The sequence below is a fragment of the Heterodontus francisci genome, chromosome 15 (assembly GCF_036365525.1).
Source record: "Heterodontus francisci isolate sHetFra1 chromosome 15, sHetFra1.hap1, whole genome shotgun sequence".
In the NCBI taxonomy this organism is placed as follows: domain Eukaryota; kingdom Metazoa; phylum Chordata; class Chondrichthyes; order Heterodontiformes; family Heterodontidae; genus Heterodontus; species Heterodontus francisci.
Genome location: NC_090385.1, coordinates 38,805,413 through 38,822,323, shown reverse-complemented (window position 1 = coordinate 38,822,323; position 16,911 = coordinate 38,805,413). Strand labels below are relative to the sequence as shown.

Sequence of the window (16,911 nt, the reverse complement as noted above, 5' to 3'; positions counted from 1 at the left end):
GCCTGTGTCCTCAGTATCTTGCTCTATGGCAGCGAGGCCTGGACAACGTATGTCAGCCAAGAGCGACGTCTCAATTCATTTCATCTTCGCTGCCTCCGGAGAATACTTGGCATCAGGTGGCAGGACCGTATCTCCAACACAGAAGTCCTCGAGGCGGCCAACATCCCCAGCTTATACACACTACTGAGTCAGCGGCGCTTGAGATGGCTTGGCCATGTGAGCCGCATGAAAGATGGCAGGATCCCCAAAGACACATTGTACAGCGAGCTCGCCACTGGTATCAGACCCACCGGCCGTCCCATGTCTCCGCTTTAAAGACGTCTGCAAACGTGACATGAAGTCCTGTGACATTGATCACTGGTCATGGGAGTCAGTTGCCAGCGTTCGCCAGAGCTGGCGGGCAGCCATAAAGGCGGGGCTAAAGTGTGGCGAGTCGAAGAGACTTAGCAGTTGGCAGGAAAAAAGACAGAGGCGCAAGGGGAGAGCCAACTGTGTAACAGCCCCAACAAACAAATTTTTCTGCAACCCCTGTGGAAGAGCCTGTCACTCTAGAATTGGCCTTTATAGCCACTCCAGACGCTGCTCCATGCACCACTGACCACCTCCAGGCGCTGACCTATTGTCTCTCGAGATAAGGAGGCCAAAGAAGTGCCTTGATTTGGAAATAGTCCCTTGCAGCATTCATAAAATACTTCAGTTGAACTTGTTTTCTACCTTTATGAAACCTTAACCACATTAGTGAGTAGATTGTCCTGATGATTTAAAAGTTTGGGAATAAGGTTGCTTCTCTGCATATGAATTCACCAAGTATAATTTAAAAAAAATTAAACATCTAAAATTAATTCCTTGCATATTAGCAAAAAAATGTATACTTGCATCGAGAAAATGGTTTCACAGGTCGGCGCAACATCGAGAGCCGAAGGGCCTGTACTGCACTGTAATGTTCTATAAACATCTTGAACTCTAGCACTGCAATGATGAGAAGAATAGATAATATAGATGCAAACTTGTTATTCAACTTAGACTGTAGGTGTAGAATTAGAGCAGACAAATAGAACATTATCACACTTCAAGCAAGACTTGATCTTAGAAGGAGTTTTGTTATCATTGCCAAGTTCTGAATAAGTGGTACAGACTCCCAAATGGGAGTTGATCCAGTGACAATTAATACTTTTCAAAAAGAACTGGATGAATATTTGGTTGAGAGTAGGATTGACGGCTATAACAATAAATACATAAACAGATGATCAACTTCTGTGTGAAACATGATGGAGTCAATTTTCTAACCATTCATACTCCATATATTCCCAGTTCACCTAAATTGAACAAAACACTCAAGATATGGTCTGCCATATTTTAACAAGACGCTTCAGACATATATTTTACTGATCCAGTAATATAATATAAATGACATGCATGGTTTCATCAGTGATGTCAAGGCAATCTATAGCCCAAGCACTCAAGGGCCCACCCCGCTGAGAGCCAAGCATGGAGGAGAACTCATCAAGGACAGGGAGGCAGTCCGTGCTCACTGGAGGGAATGTTTCGAAGAACTCCCCAACCAAATCTTTGTCTTTGAAATGGATGTCCTCAACTCCATCCCTCAACACCCCGTCCGGCTCAGTCTCGGTGCTAACCCAGTCTGGAGCGAGGTCAAAAAATCTATCCAACAGCTGAAGAACAACAAGACCTTTGGAGCAGACAGAATCCCTGCCAAAATTCTGAAACATGGAGGAGATACACTCTTGGCATGACTGCACAACCTCATATTCCTCATTTGGGATGAGGAGTGCTTGCTGGGGAACTTCAGGGACACTGTGATCATGACTGTATTCAAGAATGGAGATAAGACTGATTGTGGCCACTACAGAGGAATCTCCCTGCTGTCTGCCACAGCAAAGATCATTGCAAGGATCCTCCTCAATCGCCTCCTCCCTGTGGCTAAAGAGCTCCTTCCAGAGTTGCAGTGCAGTTTTCGGCCATCAAGAGGCACAGACATGATCTTCACTGTGCAGTAAATCCAAGAAAAATGGAGGGAACAATGCCAAACGCTGTACATGGCCTTTATCAACCTCACAATCGCCTTTGACTCTGTCAACTATGAAGTCTTATGGAGCATCCTGCTCAAATTTGGCTGCCCTCGGAAGTTTGTCACCATCCTTAGTCTACTCCATGATGACATGCAAGCCGTGATTCTTACCAATGGAACTACCACAGACCGTATCTCAGTTAAGATTGGGGTCAAGCAAGGCTGTATCGTCACACCAACCCTGGTCTCCATTTTTCAATGTCACACCTCTCCTTCAGCAAACTACCAGCAGGTGTGGAGATAATCTGCAAAACAGATGGGAAACTGTTCAATCTATGCCGCCTTCAATCCAAAACCAAAATTACTCCAACCTCAGTCGTCGAGCTTCAGTATGCAGATGACACTTGCTTGTGCTTTCACTCTGAAACTGAGCTCCAGATCATTGTCAACTCCTTCTCCAAAGCATATGAAAAAATGGGTCTTTCACTAAACACTCGGAAAAAGAAGATCCTCTTTCAAAACAACTACCACAGCACAACGCCTCCCCTTGTCAATCAAGATCAATAGCGAGATCCTGGAAAATGTGGACCATTTTCCATATCTTGGCGAAGGCAGGCATAAATGACAAGGTTCATCATCACCCCCAATGTGCCATGGCTGATGAGGAATAGAGTATTTGAGGATCAGAATCACAAAGCCAAGACTAAGATCATGGTTTTCTGGGCAGCACTGATCCCTGAACTCCTATATGCTTTGAAGACTTGGACAACCTACAGCAGGCACCTCAAAGCACTGGAGAAGTACCACCAGAGGTGCCTCTGCGAAATCCTCCAAATCCGGTGGCAAGAAAGGCAGTCCAACAGCGATGTCCTCTCCAAGCCAACCAACCAGCATCGGGGCACTACTCACCCAAAACCAGCTCTGCTGGATGGGACATGTTGTTTGCTTGTTTGATACCAGACTCCCGAAGCTGCTGTTCTCCTCAGAACTTGGTCCTGGCAAGAGACTCCCAGGAGGACAGCGGAAACGCTTTAAAGATGTCCTTCTCAAAGCATCCCTGAAGAGATCGAACATCACCATCAGCTCATGGGAATCCCTGGCTTGCGGCCATCCTAGATGGAGAAAGCTCATCCGGGAAGGTATCGTACACCTCGAGGAACTTCATCAGGCATCGGAGGGAGCACATAAACCTCGAAACTACTCATCTACTTAACCTTTCAAGCACCACCTTCCCTCATTAACAGAGTCTGCAGATCACACATTGGACTTATCAGCCATCTCAAAACCCATCGACCCAAACTGGAAGCAAATCATCCTTGTTCCCGAAGGACTGCCTAAGAAGACTGATTCAGCAATATAATTCAGCATTCTATTTGCTTTGGGCAGTGCTGCAGCTCTGTGATTTGACAGATGAGCTAGATTCTTATGCCTATTCTAGTCAGTTAAATGCAGAATTTATTAATTCCAGATCTCTTACACCCTTGCCTATAACAATCTGTACTAAGGGGCGGCACAGTGGTGCCGTGGTTAGCACTGCAGCCTCACAGCTCCAGCGACCCGGGTTCAATTCTGGGTACTGCCTGTGTGGAGTTTGCAAGTTCTCTCTGTGTTTGCGTGGGTTTTCTCCAGGTGCTCCAGTTTCCTCCCACAAGCCAAAAGACTTGCAGGTTGATAGGTAAATTGGCCATTATAAATTGCTCCTAGTATAGGTAGGTGGTAGGGAAATATAGGGACAGGTAGGGATGTGGTAGGGAACATGGGCTTAGTGTAGGATTAGTATAAATGGGTGGTTGATGGTCGGCACAGACTCGGTGGGCTGAAGGGCCTGTTTCAGTGCTGTATCACTAAAACTAAACAATTTTTACACCATCCATAATACGCTTGGAGCAACCGTTATTCCTTCCATTGTACAATACATTGCATTTGTTTGTAACTACTTCCGTTGCTCCCCTACAGATTTCGTTTAACTCATTTTGCAGGTTCCTTGCTACTTCCTCCGCACCAATTGCTCTATCTTCACCTAATTGAGCGTGATTTACAAATTTGACCAGTTTGCATTTGATTTCTGATTCCAATTTCCAAAAGTATATTAGGAACAGTAGCCATAGAGCTTTACCTTCTTGGAAGTTTTGCCTGTGTTTATGTAAATCCTTAGAAGATTAAATTAAGTAGAAATCATGATAGTGGAAATTGTATGCAGTCTGTTTTAAGAAATGGGATTGGTGGACCAGATAGCCTTATCTCATTTCATGCAATAATAAGTGATGATTGGGTTCACGTGATTGTCTTAAATTAACATCACAGGGGTTGCCTGCCATATATATTTTGGTGTTCATCTTTAATGATCTATTTTTCGTTGTATTGTGGTTTTATTATTTCTGGTATGTGAATTATCCTGACAAGAAGTCTGGCATAACAACAGTGAGTGAGAAGGAATGCCTGCCAAGGAAGGGAATAATTGGTTGGAGAGAAAGCAACAAAGTGACTCATGTTTTTATTAAATCTGTACTAAGAACCAGAAATAGCCTGGTGTCTGATTTTGTGGTGTTACGACTAGGTGAGAAAGAGGTCTAGGGTTCTCTTTAAGCCTTCATCTGGTCTTACCGTAACAGCATTTAATTTTAAACACGCCATGTTTTTAGCTCCCCCTTAATGAATCCTTGTTCACCGCTTTCCAATTATAAGGCAAAGAAACCAGCACAAACAGGATTTCTTAGGTTTAAAGAATAAAAGTTGAAATTTATTAAACTTGAACTCTAATTCAGTTAACGCCTACTGATACACAACGTGCCCACGCTAGCAGAAGAAAAATAAAGTGGAAAAGTTTGAGGCAATACCTGAGGAGTTTTTTTGCTGGTTCTTTGAGCTCACTGAAGAGTCCTTGATTGTAGGTAGATCTTGCTTTTCGTTGGGGCCCAGTATTCTTCTTAAACCTTGTTCATTGGAGGAGACTTTTGTCTCTTGGGGTTCATGTGTCTTCAATGTATTCAGAGGCTTGTGAGAAAGAAATGGGAGGAGACAGGAGAGAGCTTCTCAGTTCAGGAGCAAACAGGCTTTCTCTGAACTGTTTGTACAAATTCAAAAAACTCAGATTGCCCAGCAGGTTAGTCATGTGACTAGCTGGTTTGACCATGTCCATTTGTGTATTTGGCCATCTTAGCAGTAAACCTGGAATGTGAGCTCCCCCACCTTCAATGTCTGGTAATCAAAAGTCCATTGTGGGCTGAATGTATCAAGGAATGGCTGCTTTGTCCTTCCAAACACTGTTTGTTAATATGCAAATGTCCTTCCAGCCAAGATCTGGCTATTTTTTAAAGCAAGTCCTTTCTTCACTTCAACAACACAGTTTGAAATTTAATGTCCATGTGGCAAAATTAATATGGCTCATGCTTGGCAGGTGGGGGCCTGCATGACAGTGGAATGATGTTTTCTTCAGATGAGGTTCTGGAAAATTCACACATAGGTAAAAAAAATTCAAATGAGAAACAGCAGTGATTGCTTATTTCACACATTGGTGTCAGGCTGAAAGTAAACCTTAATCTTCATTCCTATGTGCATTCATTCACAGAAAGACAGATGCCTCATGGGGAAACCCACAGATATGAAATTAACATTCTTATACAAGTTATTTGTTCCTAAATTTGCCCCTTTTTCTGCCCTTCTTTGCTGAAAGAATTGAAGTTTGCTAGGGTATACTTCCAAATGCACCTGTACCAAACTAACCTGTACCCATTTCTGGCTGTAGATTGTAGACTGCTGGTCTAAGCATAAGTAGCTCAATGTAAACCTGTAACTAGAACTCCACACTAGAAAGTTGTCCTTCAAAGGGACTAGAATCATCGAATGATGCAGCATGAGAAGGAGGCCATTTGCCCATCATGCCTGTGCCAGCTTTTGAAAAAGCCATCAGATTAGTCTCATTCTTGTGTTTTTTTGTCCTAGTCCTGCAATTTCTTTCCCTTCAAGTATTTATTCAATTCCCTTTTGGAAGTTACTGTTGAATCTGCTTCCATTACCCTTTTAGGCCGTGCATTCCAGACCAGAACAACTCCCCGCAGAGAAAAAAGATCTCATCTCACTTCTGGTCTTTTTGTCAAGTACCTTAAATCTGTGTTCCATGGATACCGACCCATCTGCCACTGTAAACAGTTTCTCCTTATTTAGTCTATCGAAACCTTTCATGATTTTGAATACCTCTATTAAATCTCTCCATAACCTTCTCTGCTCGAAGGAGAATAACTCCACATAACCAAAGTTACATATTTTGTTAAAATGACCCCATTCGCTCTGATGAAGGATCCAAACCTGAAAATCGTAACGTATCTTTCCTCGATCTCTTTACAGCAGATGACAGACCTGCTCTGTATTTCATTCATCTCATGTTTTTATTTCAAATAGCATTCCCTTGTCCTGAGAAAAGGAGAAACAATAGCATTGAATCCCACCTCAATTAACATCCGAGTCAGGCAGGCTATAAGTGGAGCCTCAGATTTATAAGGAGCAGCTTGTCTGCCAAGGATCACAAGTGTTTGAGAGCGGAACAGCAAATGGCTGCCAGATTGTATAAGTACAGCTGCCTAATGGCATCTTCATTGGATCCGGTATTATAGTGCAAATGACAATAAGAGGTGCCTAGAGTTGTGGAGGAGTTAAGCCACATACATCAAATGTTATCTAGCAGCTGCCAAGAAAATAAAAATCAACCAACCTAGACTCAGTCAAATACGTAGCCCTTCTATGGTACCATTCGAGTAAATAACCTACATAAAACATTGGCCATACTCAGAGGCACAGCCCATGTTTCCACCCTCAATTATCAGTCAAAGAATCACTACTGCAGACTGGGCCTGATTACTGATTGGTAAATGACCTGCAACTATTTGTGAAGACATGTCAGAACAATAAGCATCACCTCTTTTGCTTGGCTGCCATTCTAAGTTATTGCAAAGGAAAACTACTCCCGAGTTTGGAATGTCTGTGATAAATGGGAAGCCATCAAATATACTGTGAAATAGGTACAACACAAAGCCTCTAAATTTAATTGATAATAGCATATTAAAACCACCCTTTTGTTCCAACAGAAACTAGTTACAGACTCACAGACTATTACATGTATAATTTCCTATCCATGTGCAATGGCAGCAATCAGGCCAGGCATACCAATGAGTTTCAGAACTAAACATTTCTCTACTTTGTACTGGGATACAAATATTAGTCAGCCCGTGTAATATAATCTCCTGTTGTTTGCAGAAAGCCACTGTAAACAAAATTACTTTAACCCTCGATGTGTACTGCTACCAGTCTAAGTGAAAAACCCCCCAAAAAATTTCTGTCACACCCACATTGGTGACATCTTACATACTGTTCTCATGCAACCTGCAAATCAACCAGCTGGACTGCCCAGATCCAGGAGTTTGGTAGGATAAGGATCCAATGAGGTGGTTTCCTCTTAAGTTGGCAGCATGTCATCCCACTGCAGCCAGGCACCACAAATATGAAGGAAATGCCTAAGAGCATACAGGCACTGCCGTCACTGTGCTGTCAGACATGATTACGGTTGTTACAGGAACATTGCATGGGCTTACATCCAGGGGCTGAAAGCCCTGACCATCCCAACAGGTTGTGTTTCCCAACCTGAGATCAAGAAAGCAAGAGTTAAACCTAATCCTGTCCTTCTCTGGCATTCATACATGTTCCAGCAGGAGTCATTGGATAGTGATGAAGAGCAGTAACCTGAACATATTTGTTTATATTTCTGAGACTGTGAGGCCCTTTTTGCCAGCCTGACTGAGACCACCTAATTTGGGACAGACAGTTCATTGAATTTGTGACCTTCCTAGAGTATATCTCCAACAAGAGAGAATCTAACCATCTCCCCTTGACATGCAATGGCATTACCATCGCTGAATCCCCCACTATCAACATCCTCGGGGCTACCATTGACCAGAAACTGAACTGGAGTAGCCCTATAAATACTGTGGCTACAAGTGCAGGTCAGAGGCTAGGAATCCTGCGGTGAGTAACTCACCTCCTGACACCCCAAAGCCTGTCCACTATCTACAAGGCACAAGATAGGAGTGTGATGGAATACTCTCCACTTGCCTGGATGGCTGCAGCTCCAACAACACTCAAGAAGCTCGACACCATTCAGGACAAAGCAGCCCGCTTGATTGGCACCCCATCTACAAACATTCACTCCCTCCACCCCGACACACAATGGCAGCAGTGTGTACCATCTACAAGATGCACTGCAACAATGCACCAAAGCTCCTTCGACAGCACCTTCCAAACCCGCGACCTCTACCAATTAGAAGGACAAGGGCAGCAGATGCATGGGGAACACCACCACCTGCAAGTTCCCCTCCGTCACACATCATCCTGACTTGGAACTATATTGCCATTCCTTCACTGTCCCTGAGTCCAAATCCTGGAACTCCCTTCCTAACAGTACTGTGGGTGTATCTACCTCACATGGACTGCAGCGGTTCAAGAAGGCAGCTCACCACCACCTTCTCAAGGGCAATTAGAGATGGGCAATAAATGTTGGCCTGGCCAGCGATGCCCACATCCCATGAATGAATAAAAAAAAAATGGCTCAGTGCTATACTTGGCAGTGCACTTGCCTACATCAGAGGAGTGCAAAACAAAGTTTTTAAACTCTAAAAATTAAATGTTTAGAAAGAGTCAAGGCACTATACCAAGCTATATTTGTGTTCCTAATGATATTTAAAAAATCTTTCCATTAGCTCTCTACTAACATTAGACATTTTCCTAGCAGTCATAGGCAGGGATGCAGGGCTCTGCACATCTACTTCAATACACATGCAGAGTCTGTTTTCCCCGAACTACGAGGACTGTAACTAAGGCCATATAGATCTGTACTACCTGCTGACACTATTTTAAAAACAGTTACTGATGTATCAGCAAGACACCTGCAGCATAGAATTTCAGAGGTTATATAAGAGTGTGCAAGACCACAAGATTGACTTGGATGAAGAATACTAACACTACCATCGTCCCATTACAGCACTACACTGCTTTTTAAAATGAGGGACCTGGACTCAACCACTCTTCACACCAGCCCAGTCCAATTGTCACATTACCCACTGAATTTTTTAAATGTGTTCTCAGGGTGTGGGTGGCACTGGCAAGGCTGCTTTTATTGCTATTCTTAATCGGCCTTTTAATGATGGATCTTTCTTTTAAGCTGCTGAGGTGCTTTTGGCAACTAGTACACCTACAATGGTGCTAGGTAGGGAATTCCAAGAATAATGATATTCTTATGACCAGGTGAGGAAGGGGTCTCAGGCTCCCCTCTTGCCCCTTTCCTGGTTTGGCCATAACAGGGTTTATCTTTTAAAACACAGTGATTTTAGTTTACCACCTCAGTGAGCCCTTGCGCAATGTTCATTTGCAATTACAATTAATCATACAGGTTTTCTTGAGTTTAAACAAGAAAGATGTAAGTTTATTAGCCTTATCACTCTAACCCGGTTGAAATTACTACAATACACGACCCAACCACGCTCGCATGCATACTAGAGGCACACACACACAAATAGATACAAAAGGGGGAGAAAGAATTTGGGGAGGGGCGGGTTTGAAGTAGAGTTCGAACAAATGGAATAAAGATACGGTTATAAGTGTCCTTGTGGTCGTGTCCTTGATTGAAGTGAAGGTCTTAGAGTTCTCGCTGGGGCACAGTGCACAATTTCAGACTTGCTTCTCTGGTATCAGAAGGCCGAAGACGTGCTTTGTCTATAGCCTTGAGATCTAAGCTGCCATCATGGGTTCCCTGGAACTTTGCTGGAGAGAAAGACAGAGAGAGCGAGAGGGGGACTTTTTTTCTGCCAATCCAGTTGCAGTCTTTTCCTTTCTGTGTGGTACAATTCAAAAAAAATGCCCCAGCCTGGCCAGCGGGTAGGTTATGTGATCATCTCTTTGTTTAAAACATTAGCTTCTGGGAGGGTTGTTGGATTTCAAAGCTTTCCAGACACAAACGGTGGGGGGTGGAGTTCTGCCTCTTACAAAATCAAAGGATATTGATCACCACTATTGTTCAGACAAATCTTGTTAATTGAATCAAAGGGCACCCCCATTGTCTCTCCATTCATGTTTCTCAGAATGCAAATGTGCAACCATGTTTTCAGCCCCTCAGCTCTGCTTTTTTTTAAACAAGTTATTTGCAATGTCCAGTAAAATGTTTCAAGTAGTGTCCCATATGACAAAATTAATACATTTCCATTTGGCAGGTGTGATTTCCATCACAATATACTTCCTAATATTTGACCTAAATTTAGTCTTTACAATCCTGAACCTATGTCAATCTGCCCAATTATATCATTGCATCAGAAAGTATTGTTTCAGGCTTAACTTCTCTATACCTAAAAATGTCTTCAAGACATTGCTTTAGAAGGAGCCTTGGAAGCCTAAAAGAGATGCTTCAGGTTTCAGCTGTGAAGAATAGAAAGCAGGTGCCAATTTTTTTCCTCGAGTATGTCAGGTTATAATATTAATATCGTAGGCTACTGTTACATTAGCAATTTCACCCTGATATCAGCTGGTTTCTGAGTGCCTGTATAATTCAGGAGTTATGTCAGGGATCCTTTTGATACCTCTGCTTGCACTGAAGGAAGACGTGTATGACCTATTCTATTAGGCAGTCTCGCATTTCTTGGCCTTTTCATCAATTACCATATAGGGGCTGAAGTGCATTATTCGGGCAGAGTTGAGGAAGCTGTATCCTTCATCTACACCTGACCTGTAAGTGCTTATTGGCCAGCAACCACAGTTCCCAAACACCAGCATGCATTTGGAAAATACGTATTGAAAATCACAATGTTCCATTCCCCAGGATTAACATTCTACATCTTGACTACATTAATCATATTTCCTAGCACTGGAACTATATGGAAGTCTTTTTGTTTATTGATATTTAAAAAAAAATAGAGAGTTTATCAGTGTAGATCTTAATTAGGTTCAGTTGTAATAATGTACTTGTTTAGCTGCTTCTGTGGGTTAGAACATTATCCTTTCCTTTCTGCGGTCTGAGCTTGAAGCCTGCCCAACACGAAGATATGAAACATTGTACAGATCTAACTTACAGAAGTCTGGGCAGTTTCAACATTACATTCCAAAATGACAGCCTCTCTTAGGGATGATACATGACTTGCTGGTGCAGGAAAAGGATGTGACATGTTGGTGCAATAAGGATTCTCATTCTGAGGTTAGAGATTAAGGCACATTGTTGCAAATTTATCCTGCATCAACTCATTCCTTCAAAAATACTGCAGATGCTGGAAATCTGCAACAAAAACAGAAAATGCTGGAAAGGTCCCAGACCTGAAACATTAACTCTGTTTTTCTTTCCACAGATGCTGCCTGACCTGCTGAGTATTTCCAACATTTTCTATTTTTGTTTCAACTCATTCCTTACGTGAGAATGGTTGTGACTGACACTAAGTACAAAATAATTATGACACCAGCACTGAGATCACTCTCCTGGATGAAGACAAAATTACTCTAAAAACATCTAGTTTGAGTTTACGAGTCTCCCATTTATTGTACTGCTTTTCAGGGTTTGGAATCTCGGAGTATCAGAAGAGACAAGCTGCAATGACCGTAAGAAAAGTCAGCAAGCAAAAAGGTGAGCGTGTATTTTTCCATTTCTCTTTCATTCTGCAGGTAGTATTGCAGAAGAGGACATACGAATATTCAAATTAGGAGCAGGAGTAGACCACTCGGCCTCTCGAACCTGCTCCGCCATTCAACAAAATCATGGCTGAATTGATTACTCCACATTCCCGCCTACCCCCAATAACCTTTCACCCTCTTGCTTATCAAGAATCTACCTACCTCTGCCTTAAAAATATTCAAAGACTCTGCTTCCACTGCCTTTTGAGGAAGAGTTCCAAAGACTCACAGCCCTCTGAGAGGAAAAAATTCTCCTCATCTCTGTCTTACATGGGCAAACCCTTATTTTTAAATAGTGACCCCTAGTTCTAGATTCTCCCACAAGAGGAAGCATCTTTTCCACATTCACCCTGTCAAGATTCCTCAGGATCTTATATGTTTCAATCAAATTGCCTCTTACTCTTCTAAACACCAGCAAATACAAGCCTAGCATGTCCAACCTTTCCTCATAAGACAACACGCCTATTCCAGGTATTAGTCTGAACTGCTTCCAGTGCATTTACATCCTTCATTAAATAAGACCAATACTGTACACAGTACTCCAAATGTGGTCTCAGCAATGCCCTTTATAGTTGAAGCATAACTTCCCTATTTTTGTATTCAATTCTGCTCACAATAAATGATAATATTAAATTAGTTTTCCTAATTACTTGCTGTACCTGCATACTAACCTTATGCGATTCATGCACTAGGACACCCAGATCCCTCTGCATCTCAGAGCTCTGCAATCTCTCACCATTTAGATAATATGCTTCTTTTTTATTCTTCCTGCCAAAATGGACAATTTCAGTTAACTGCTGGGGTAAGAAAACAGCCAGAAGAGCACCCCTGATGGCCCAGTGAGCAAAGGCACTGCCTGATGTACCACTAAACCAGACTGATCAGAAGATCCCAGGTTTGATTCCTAGTCTGTTCCAAGTTAGTTGATTTCAGCTAGCCCACAGCTGGAGCTGAAATCAGATCACGTGCAAAGTGTGTAGGCATTAATTTAAAACAAGATCAGGCTCGGCTTTAATGCCCTGAGTTCTTGAATAGCTTGCCTATCTCACTGACATGTCAAGGCTCATGCAAAAGAGATACTAGAGGACTACAATTGTACACCAGCAAAAATTAGTGAAAAATTGTTGAAGATTTTGGGGGAAAATACAATGGTTTTAATTGCTGGAGTGAGAAGTCTGAGATACAAACATGAGATATAATTTTCCAACTTGGTGCTGCCAGCTGGAAACTTCATATACATAGTGAAAATACAGGGTGCACACTGCACATAATTTTCTGACCATTAGCAGTTGGGAAATAATATGCAATGCATGCCAAAATGTCATATACTCCTATGGGCAGAAGACTATTCATGCATCTGTTGCCTGCAGTGTCCTAAACACAAATATTCCAGAAATACCCAAGGGTTTAGGCCAAATGTGTATAATGTCAAACTAAAATTACCCTGATGGCTTGCTGAGCCAGACAGACCAGGAACAACACAGGCTTAATCCACAGTCTATGATGAATTAGCTGTTTTTGGCTGAGGTGGCAGCACAGCCATTACAATCTGTCTCAATGTCCCTAGGCTAGGCATGCCAGAAGGCAACTGATGTTTCTGTTGCTGATCACTCTTCAGGACCTCTGCATGCAGTGCATATCAGGTTTTTTTTGGGCCAGACCGATGCTTGACACACATGGAAACCCATCACCAAATTTCAAAGTCTTCAAACAAAGCCAATTAACAATTCCCACAGGTAGAATGCACAATATCTCTGTATAGTGACACACTTTACTTACCCAAGTCCAGAAAGCTTAGAAAGCTTAAAGACTGGCAAGTATATGCAAGCTTACTGCTGGAGTTTAACCAGCTAATTGCTGACACTGCTCGATTCCCACAGCTTGTCCAACCTGCTCCACCTTACTCTTTGGGGCATTAGTGGGTAGGCTTATCAGGAGCAAACACAAACAATCTCAGCTCCCAATGATGAACCTGCCCCTCTAGATCCATTAATGAGTCAGGCAGGCAAGTCTATCATCAACACTGCCTTGGAGTTTTTACCACATTCAGTATTACATTGCTGAGTCAACCACAGTGATTGGATTTGATTGCAATCTTGCACACTAGGGGCTGCATTTTATGGGCCCTAGGGAGATGGGATGGGAGGTGGGGGAGGCCATAAAATAACGAGGGAAGGCAGGGGGATGGAGCACCTGTCACCTTCCCAATGCCATGCGATTTTGTCAGGCCGAAGATGACCTTCCTACCCAGAGGCCAATTGAGGCCCTTAAGTGGCCAATTAATAGCCACTTAAGGGCCTCTTCCCGCCACCGCTGGTATTTTACCAGCAACCGGTGGGAGAACCGCAATGTGGGCAGGTCACCCAGTAAAACAAGGTGGCCTCCCTACAGGCTGGCATGGGGGAGGGGCTTCCTCCATGCGCAATCTATGACCCACAGATGGCCCCCGGTGGCAAAGACGGTACCTCCACTCCGCAAACCACCCCACAGGACAGACCCACCAGAGGTGGCAGCACAGTGGTGTACAGTCGGGAGGAAGTTGCCTTGGGAGTCCTCAACATTGACTCCAGACCCCATGACGTCTCATGGCATCAGGTCAAACATAGGTACAGAAACATCCTGCTGATTACCACCGACCACCCCCCTCGGCTGATGAATCAGTGCTTCACCCTGTCGAACACCAACTGGAAGAAGCATGAAGGGTAGCAGGGGCACAGAATGTATTCTGAGTGGGGACTTCAGTGTCTTTCACCAAGAGTGGTTCAGTAGCACCACTACTGACCGAGCTGGCTGAGTCCTAAAGGACAAAGCTGCTAGACTGGATCTTGCGGCAGGTGGTGAGGGAATCAACAAGAGGGAAAAACCGACTTGACCTTGTTCTCACCAATCTTCATGTCTCGGATGCATCTCTCCATGACAGTACCGGTAGAAGTGACCACCGCACAGTCCTTATGGAGTCGAAACCTGCTCTTCACATTGAGGATACCCACCATCGTGTTGTGTGGTACTACCACCGTGCTAAATTTTGAAGAGAACTAGCAACTCAAAAGTGGGCATTCATGTTTTGGCCATCAGCAGCAGCAAAATTGTATTCAATCACAATCTGTAACCACATTGCCCGGCATACCCCCACTCTACCATTACCATCAAGCCAGGGGACCAACCCTGGTTCAATGAAGAGTACAGCCAAGCATGCCAGGAGCAGCACCAGGCAAGCCTAAAAATGAGGTGTCAGCCTGGTGAAGCTACAACACAGAACTACCTGCATGCCAAACAGCGGAAGCAGCATGTGATTGTCAGGGCTAAGCAATCCCACAACGAACGGATCAGATCTAAGCTCTCAGTCCTGCCGCATCCAGTCGTGAATCATGGTGGACTATTAAACAACTAACAGGAAGAGGCTCCACAAATATCCCCATCCTCAATGATGGGACAGCCCAGCACATCACCGCAAAAGACAAGACTGAAGCAATTGCACCCATGTTCAGTCAGAAGTGCCAAGTGGATGATCCATCTCGGCCTCCTACTGAGGTTCCCAGCATCACAGATACCAATCTTCAGCCAATCCGATTCACTCCATGTGATATCAAGAAATGACTGAAGGCAGTGGATACTGCAAAGGCTGTGGGCCCTGACAACATTCTGGCAATAGTACTGAAGACTTATGCTCCAGAGCTAAACATGCCCATAACCAAGCTGTTCCAGTACAACTACAACACTGGCATCTACCCGGCAATGTGGAAAATTGCCCAGGTATGTCCTGTGCACAAGAAGCAGGACAAATGCAAGCTGGCCAATTACTGCCCGATCAGTCTATTCTCGATCATCAGCAAAATGTTGGAAGGGGTCATCGACAGTGCTGTCAAGTGGCACTGCTCAGCAATAACCTGCTCACTGATGCTCAGTTTTGATTCTGCCAGGGCCACTCAGCTCCTGACCTCATTACAGCCTTGGTCCAAACATGGACAAAAGAGCTGAACTCCAGAGGTGAGGTGAGAGTGACTACCCTTGACATTAAGGCAGCATTTGACCGAGTATGGCATCAGGGAGCCTATCAAAACTGGAGTCAATTGGAATCAGGGGAAAGCTCTCTGCTGGTTGGAGTCATAACAAGCACAAAGGAAGATGGTTGTGATTGTTGGAGGTAAATCATCTCAATTCTAGGACATTCTTGCAGGGATTCCTCAGGATAGTGTCCTAGGGCCAGCCATCTTCAGCTGCTTCATCAATGACCTCCCCTCCATCATAAGGTCAGAAGTGGGGAAGTTCGCTGGTGATTGCACAATGTTCAGTACCATTCATGATTCCTCAGATAATGATGCAGCCCGTGTCTAGATGCACAAGACCTAGACAATACTTGTGTGGCAAGTAACATTCACACCACACAAGTGCCAGACAATGACCATCTCCAACAAGAGAGAATCTAACCATCACCCCTTAATGTTCAATGGCATAACTGTCACTGAATCTCCCACTATTAACATCCTGGGGATTACCATTGACCAGAAACTGAACTGGACCAGCCACATAGATACTGTGGCTGCAAGAGCAGGTCAGACGCTGGGAATACTGCATCGAGTAACTCACCTTCTGACTCCCCAATGCCTGTCCACCAACTGCAAGGCACAAGATAGGAGTGTGATGGAATGCTTTCCACTTTCCTGGATGGGTGCAGCTCCAACAACACTCAAGAAGCTCGACACCATTCAGGACAAAGCAGCCCGCTTGATTGGCACCCCATCCACAAACATTCACTCCCTTCATCACTGACGCACAGTGGCAACAGTGTGTACCATCTACAAGATGCACTGCAGCAACGCACCAAAGGTCCTTAGACAGCACCTTCCAAACCCACGAACTCTACCAACTAGAAGGACAAGGGCAGCAAATGCATGGGAATGCCACCACCTGCAAGGTCCCCTCCAAGTCACACAACATCCTGACTTGGAACTATATCGCGTTCCTTCACTGTCGCGGGTCAAAATCCTGGACCTCCCTTCCTAACAGCACTGTGGGTGTACCTACCTCCCATGGACTGCAGCGGTTCAAGAAGAAAGTTCATCACCACCTTCTCAAGGGCAATTAGGGATGGGCAAAGATGCTGGCCTGGCCAGCGACACCCACATCCCATGAACGAATATAAAAAAAAGTCACCATTGTAATGTAGGATACACGGCAGCTAATTTGTG

The 16,911-nt window shown here is 44.0% G+C and overlaps 1 protein-coding gene across 2 annotated transcripts in view; it reads left to right on the top strand.

The window, feature by feature from the left end:
* Positions 1-16,911, top strand: part of arhgef9a (Cdc42 guanine nucleotide exchange factor (GEF) 9a) — a 176,901-nt gene that overhangs the window by 150,972 nt on the left and 9,018 nt on the right. For both annotated transcript variants that reach the window (XM_068047936.1, XM_068047935.1), the window contains one exon: positions 11,607-11,675. In XM_068047936.1, the coding sequence (XP_067904037.1) occupies positions 11,607-11,675 (69 nt within the window). The remainder of the gene's footprint in view (positions 1-11,606; positions 11,676-16,911) is intronic.